Genomic DNA, 7,179 nt, shown 5'->3' with positions numbered 1-7,179 from the left:
CCTGTTGCGGCCAATCAGAGGGCTCCGTCCATGCAGGGGGCATCGGGGGCACTGTTGGCCAATCAGAAAACACCTTTCATCCCCCTGTATACACCCCGTGGGAAATGCCGCTCGGTGGAGGAACTCTGCGGGTTCTTTGCGTGGGCATGAGCAATGGCACTAGCATCTCTACTCCCACTCCTCCTGGGCTTGGCTTTACCTAGCTGAGCCCCTGCCTCAGCCCAGCGTCCAAGAGCCTAGGGGAACCCACTGTCTTCAATGACTCCCCCCGCCCTGGGGTGTGTCTCCTTTGCTTTGGTCCCTGTATGGCTCAGGCTGACTAGAGCTCCTGCTGCCTTCAGCTTTGTTCTGTAGCAATGAGGATGCAAGACTTTGTCTACCATTAGGCTAGGAAAGCTCTCAGTGAGTTGGCCATTACTGAGCTCCAAGAGCTGGAGCCACAGGAAGAGGTGAGGCGTGAGCCAGTTGCAAGAGTAGGTGCCTGACAAGGAAGATACCATGATCAAGTGGGGGCATCTGAATCCCAAGACCTCTAGACTTGGATCTGCATATAGGATGCCCGCCAGTGGATTTGGGAGTATCTGAAGTCCAAGGGTGAGAGCCTGGGATGGAGGATGCGCGCCATACATGGTGTTTTGAACAATTGAGTTCCACCTGCTGAATTGGTCTGGTTCTTGGAACAACTGAGTTCTGCTTAATCAGTATGATTTGGCTGATTTGACCAGGAACACAAAATATATTAATTTAAAAAAAAATCAGTCTGGGTAGTTTCCTGCCATGATTGGAAAGAAAGATTCCCTTCTTCCTGACCCCTGAACGTCTATATGTAGAATAGGGTGGAGATGTGTCCTTGTGCTGCAGGCAGGCCCCCCCATAAGCAATCTTGGCTACACACCTATTTTACGGAGCTGGGGGATTTCCCCCTAGCTTGCTGCTTTGGCCGGTTGGCTCAAGGCAAGCAACACTTGGGGGACATCTGAACCCCAAGACCTCTGGGCTTGAGCCTGCTTGTAGGATGCATGCCATGGCTTTGGACATATCTGAAACCCCAGGTTGATGAGCCTGGGAGGGAGGATACTTGCTGGTGGTAGCACCATGTGGATTTGAACACCTGAGTTCTGCTCAATTGATAGGTTTTGGAACTGATTGGCTGATTTCACCTGGGACATGAAATTTAAACAAGAAAGAATAAGTAAAGCAGCTCCAGCCTTGAATTGCGGCAATGGAGGGTGGCAGGGGGGTTATAAACCAGGCAGGCAAATCTAGACTCTTGGTGTTACTGTATCTGCTTGCATGCCATGTGCAACTTTCCCTCCAAAATTAGCTTTTTGAAATTGTGTTGTAAGTGGGAGAAGCTGATATTTTTTCCCCTAAAATAGCAGAAGTGGCACCTTTATAAGGCCTATTTGGCATGTGAATTATAGCATACAGAGAGTCTTTAGTCATTGTCTTAGTCATGTACATGCATGTAGAGAATACCTAGGAAAAGGGCATCCCCTGCCCTGAGGAGTTTTTAATGTAAATAGACTGCAAACAAAGGTGGGGGGTGGGAGGAAGGGAGGATGGCAGGAATAGAAATGCCATCTTTATTTGCAGATAGGGAATTAAGAAAAAGAAAGATGTGAACTTCAATCCTGCAGTTTGTGTTGATGAATGGTGTCACTGAAGTTAGGTGGACTAGTCATACTCATAACATCAACTCTTTGGAGAATCAGTTAATTTGCACAAGGTCACACAGGAAATCTTTGCAATATTTGAGGTGACTCCATGTCTCTTAAGTTCCCAGCCCCTGTCTGAACCACAGAAGCATTTGAGTTAGAAATGAAGAGGAAGCTTAGAGTGTTGATATCACTGGTGAAAGAGCAAAAACTTTCATGGGACTCAAGTGACTGGTCCTAGGCTTGATCACATTAAACCAAGTTTTAAAAAATATATAAGCAGAGATATTTTTACATTCATGTTTTGCATCTTCTTTCTAGCCAAAGTTCGATTCTGACAGTGTGGAGCACTGGATCAAGGTAAAATCATGAACAAAGGACTTCATGAAACAGGGATATGCCGGAGTCAGGGAACAGCATGGCTCAGCAGGTTGAAAATGAGACTAAAAGTCTTTCATCCTTAAGTTTGCATCTGGTTGAGCTTATGATAAAAAGTTGGTGTCTGTTGATAATTGCTTAGTAGCTTCTGGGACATAAATGGATGGCTCTTTGTCAAATCTCCAGTGAAGATGTCTAAAATCTACCACCAAGATTCATTTTAGTGTATTTAGTCAAATCCAAGATGAGGCCCACCCCCTGCCCAATCAGTATCAGTGGCAGCAGAGTTGTGGGGGGAAGGAAGCCTTTTCTTTAATTTGAGTACTGTACTGGGGCAGGCAGTGGCTCAGGGCTGAAGCTGAGTTGCCACCTGCCCCAGGTCAGAATGGTTCATTGGGTGAAGGAAGAGGCCCACTGCCAAGGGGAGCATGCGGGGAAAAGAGAACCTGCAGCCTGACCCCCATGCTTGTGCCTTCCCCCTCACCCGCTGCTTCCCTCCCCCCTTACTTTTTGCTCTGGTCTCTCCAGCCCTGACCTCACCTGGCTGGGTACTGCTTCTGCCTGGCCAAGTTGGGCTGGGCTGGACTGTGGCCAGGCCAGGGCCACACTGCTGCAGACTGCCCTGGAGGAGCAGAACTGCAGCAGAAGGTAAGTGTGGGAGGGTAGGCAACCGGGGTCAATCATGGGCATGGAGGTGGGGAAGGCAGACCGCAGGGAGGAGCAGGAGGTGGGAAGGCAGAGTGGGGGAGCAGATAAAGGCATAGGGGCAGGGGACAGGCACAGGCATGGAGGGGCAGGTGGTGGCAGACATGGGGGAAGGACTGGCAGAGGCATGTGGTACAGGGGGCAGGGGAGCAAGGAGCAGGAATCTGGTCCCATGCCCCCCATCACTGTTTTCCCTGCCACAGCAGTGGGGGAGGAGGGTGGGTACAAATTTAAGATTACTTTCCATTAATTAGATTTTTTACGTAGAAAATTATAACACATTTATCATTTTCCATGTACAGAATTTAATTATTGGGGACTTCATCTTAAATTTGAAGTTATCTTGGATTTGGGTAAATACAGTACTTATTTATGAACTAGAATCCTCAAAACAGTTAAAGATAATAAGCCTGTAAGAAAAGTGAAGCTGCCAAAGAAAATGATTGCTTGTGGTGGCCATATTGTCTTGTGTTGTGATCCTGTTAGTACTGGGCTAAACCAGTTATGATTCTGATAGAGGGCCTTTAAGGTTCACCTAGGTAATGAAGGATGTGATGCTGTTGAGTAGATAGGTCATGTTGTTCCCTTAGGGTCAGTACTGTCCCCTAGTCTAGCAAGAAGCTTAGGGTCTCTGTGCTACTGGAACCACCTTCTTTTATGCAAAATGTATCTTCAAGGTCCTGACTGCTAGTGAGTGTTAAAAATGCAGTGATACCTTTGGCAGGAATACACGTTAAACCCAGTCTTACCCAAATACCAGTTTGGTAAATGTATCTTGGTTCCCAGCAGTATCAGTAGTTTGTGGTAGGGCTGCCCCACTTCTGAGTGCATAGGAGACTCGAGGCCTTTCCTGCAACAGTGAAACGCACTTGGGCTTGTTTCTCTCAAGCTGAACAATTGATTTTAATATTTTAGATCTTCCCAAGATCTAAACATTTATTATTGTTTAAAAGAAATGAGGTCAGATGCTAAGCTACATTTTTAAGGCTTTCAAACAGAGGGGTCTGCAGTTTAGCTTGATGCATGATGGTTGAAATATTTCTTTAGTACAATCTGTAAAGTCCCCTGTCCTTTTTCAGAATAGAAGATGCAGCACTGCTATGAGATAAAATAGTCGTTTTTAGAAATCTGAGCGCACAAAAAACACTGAATGAATGGCTTATCTAAACTCATTTTTTTCCATTCTTTATCTTAGAAGCAACTGAATGGAATGTGCCCAAGTGTATCTCCCATCACACACAAGGAAGCCTACTGTTACCTCTGGATTGAACACAAAGTTCAGAAATTTCCCTCTAACTAGTAGTAGGGTTGCATTATAGTAGCTGTAATGATGCAGGAAATAGGTGAGAAGCAAGGGTTTTTCGGAGATATCTTTTATTGGACCAACTGTATATTTAGGAGATATGTTAGACAAACTTCCGGGCACATCAGATCTCTGATACTGTGTGCCCAAAAGCTTGATTGACAACCAAAAAAAAATTTTTTTTAAGTTGCAAGCACCTAAAGACAGGTCTTGATAGCCTAAGTGCTTTATAAACCTACTTGGTAGCATGATGTTATGAGATTATAATAATGTATAGATAAACTCTTTCTTCATGTGGACACTTGCTGAAGTTATTGGGAATCTGCAGGAGTACCCTAACATGGAGCATAGAATCGGAATCTAGAATGTATCATGTTTGAAAAGGAGGATGTATCAGTCATGAACAATGTTTCTTGCCTCCTTTACCTATTTTAAAGAGAGTGGAACAAGCCTCTGAGTTTGCTGTTTCTGAAGCTTTTTCCCTTAACAAGTCAGCATACTGTAAAGGTCTACATGGTCCTGTGTTGGATCTGGAAACAACAGAGCAGCTACAGGATCATGACGAGGCCTATGCAGAAGGTAAGTTTAAGTTCCCCCCCTTCTTCCCCCTTCGCCTCTGCATGAGCTGTTAAAGGCACCCTGTCAGCTTCAACATGTCCCCCAGTGGATTTTTTTTTTATTTTTTATAAATAGGCTTTTACTGAATCTAGGACCAAAAGGAGTAGTTCATACACCGGGTTAGATTTCAGTTGTACAGCCTAGTGGAGAAAGACACAATGAAAATCAACATGTTGAAACTGAAGTTAGACAACTACTGAAACAAACTACTAAAGGAAATGGTAGATCCTCCATTTATTTCTTCAACATTTCAGATGAAGACTGGACAGCTGCCTTTATTGAAAGCCATGCCTTAATCAAACACAAGTTATGGGCCTCACTGTAGAAGGAGCTGAAAGGCATTTTGTGGCCTGTGCTATAGTAGGTCACAGAAGATGGTCCAGCAGTTCCTTCTGGCACTAAAAATATTTATGAATAATTTTATTCGTTCTCTTGAATTCCAGTGAAAAGTTTCCTTAATAAAAGCTCTTTGTATCGCAGCTACAGCCCAAACCATGCGGTATTACCAACCTGAATGTGGCAAATGCCTGCAAGCGAAAAGGAAGTGATTTCCATTATCTCTGCTGTCCTAACTAAAGGAAATGCAGGCGCTGCACAGGCAGCATGAAATGTTAGAAGCAACTTGGATCTTTACACATGACTAATTATTTTACAGCACTCAAGCCAGCAAGACGCCATACAGAACAGATGGAAAGGCAGGGCCCTTGAAAGAGCTTATATTCTACTAATGTCTGAGTCAGCAGTTTCACTTGTCAGACTCTGAGGTTCTAGTAGAAGCAGTGAGAAAAACATCTATTTTGTTAGACAATAATTTCTGTGTATGTTATCCAGTGCTATATCTGAAAAATAGAGCTACCTTCTGACAAGTGTGTGAAATTTGAAAGTGCTTTCCTAGCACTTCTTGTTTCTTGTTTGTCTTTGTTTTTGTTTATCATCCTTTTACACCTAATAATCTTTCCTGAGCAGTCGAGCACAACCTGAAAGCTTTTAGCTAGAAGCCAGAATTATAATACCCAAGATTATCATCTGCAGTAACTATTTACCAATAATACTGACAAAGGAAGTGTAAAGCTCCTTTACTCCAGCTATGATGAGTCCACATTGCTCTCTTAAAGAATGCCAGAGTCCCAATAAGATAAGCGGGCTTCATCTGGTATTAGATAAACAGCATTGCTTATGGATCAGCCTAATGATAGATCGCAAATTGGGGTAACAGATTACATTTTTGTTGCTCTCGACTTCTTTTTTCCCCATTCTTTGTGTATTTATATATAGATATATATCTATATAGATATATATCTATATATCTCTATAGGATATATAGATATATCTATAGATATTACATTTGCTTGTGTACCCTTTTATTTTGTTGTATAGCTTAGTTGCAGTACCAGAGATTTGGTGTGGGTGTTTCCTTGTCTCACACTAGAAAGAAGAGTTTTTACAAAAGAACTTTTCTTCCAAGGGTTTGTTAGGCCTTTGAATTTAATGAAAAAGCTAAAAGTTATAGCCCCGTTCCCCTAAAAAAGACTTACGGCTTTTTATTCCAGGGCTCAGTTATGATGGAATAAAAAAACCAAACACCTTCTAGGTTTTTTGTATATTGAGAAGAAGGGATCAGGGGAAGTAGTGATCCAATTACATTTTCCTTTACATATCACCCTGCAGTCATTTCAAATGCACAAAACAGCTTGTTATGCAATTCTTCCAAGGGGACAAAGTCTTGCTATTGTATGCTTACAACAATACTTCCCATCCTAATAAACCCATCCATCTTTCTGTCCCCTGTAGCCCAGGAGCTGCTCAATGATTGGATGAATTCCAAACTGAGACTGAAGCTGGCGAGTGACATAGAAGAGGATGTTGGAGAGTCTGCAGGAGACTCTAATCCTTCTAAAGTGCCCCTGGCTGACTTTATGAAGTATGAGCGGTTTGATGGTGAGAGCATCACAAAACCATTCCTAACTGACCTTGGAGGCTGTTTTGGACAGGCAGACTGGCCTGCTGCTGAGATGATAGGCTTGAAAAGCAGGAATCCTCTTTGTTACCAGGCAGTAGGAATAACCTAGGTTAATAGAGTCCTAGACTTTTTTCCTCACTCGTGCACCAACTTGCTGTGTCACTGCATAAGAAAGCCCTTTCAACTCTGTGCACCCTAGTTTCTCCACAAATAAAATAGAGCTAACATTTTCCTGACTCTCAGAGATGTTCCAAGGCCTGTCAGGTTTGTACAATAGTTTGAGATCTTCACAATCAAGGGAGAAAAGGTAGCAAAATCTTTCTTCTTAAATTAGTGAATGGGAGACTGTTTTAGACTTTTTGGAGCTACACTGAATCCCTAAGTCATTTCCTTTTGAAATCTTGAGCACTTCCGAGTCCCCCCTTTCTGTTGGTAGTCATGGAATTAAGTCCAATCCATAGATCCAGTTGAGAGCTATGGTGACTTTCACCTCCTAGAAAAAAAATGGCATCAGTATCTTCCCTTTTAGCTTAGTTGCTTCTTCAAACATCCCATAT

The 7,179-nt window shown here is 43.2% G+C and overlaps 2 protein-coding genes across 3 annotated transcripts in view; one reads left to right on the top strand and one right to left on the bottom strand.

Annotated features, from left to right (window-relative positions):
- Window positions 1-7,179, top strand: part of CCDC191 (coiled-coil domain containing 191) — a 64,189-nt gene that overhangs the window by 361 nt on the left and 56,649 nt on the right. Inside the window, 3 exon segments of the mRNA XM_019526911.1 lie at window positions 1,978-2,018; window positions 4,482-4,623; window positions 6,454-6,600. Coding sequence (XP_019382456.1) covers window positions 1,978-2,018; window positions 4,482-4,623; window positions 6,454-6,600 — 330 coding nt within the window.
- Window positions 864-7,179, bottom strand: part of ZDHHC23 (zinc finger DHHC-type containing 23) — a 73,966-nt gene continuing 67,650 nt past the window's right edge. The window contains exon 5 of one of the 2 annotated variants that reach the window (XM_019526907.1): window positions 864-1,160. In XM_019526907.1, coding sequence (XP_019382452.1) covers window positions 1,123-1,160 — 38 coding nt within the window. In that variant the 3' untranslated portion in view covers window positions 864-1,122. Of the gene's footprint in view, window positions 1,161-4,872; window positions 5,430-7,179 lie in introns of those variants that run through there. The other variant, XM_019526906.1, reaches the window with a different exon arrangement.

Source organism: Gavialis gangeticus, unplaced genomic scaffold, assembly GCF_001723915.1.
Source record: "Gavialis gangeticus isolate Ggan-Ray unplaced genomic scaffold, GavGan_comp1, whole genome shotgun sequence".
NCBI lineage: Eukaryota > Metazoa > Chordata > Crocodylia > Gavialidae > Gavialis > Gavialis gangeticus.
This window is presented reverse-complemented; position numbering and strand designations above follow the sequence as displayed.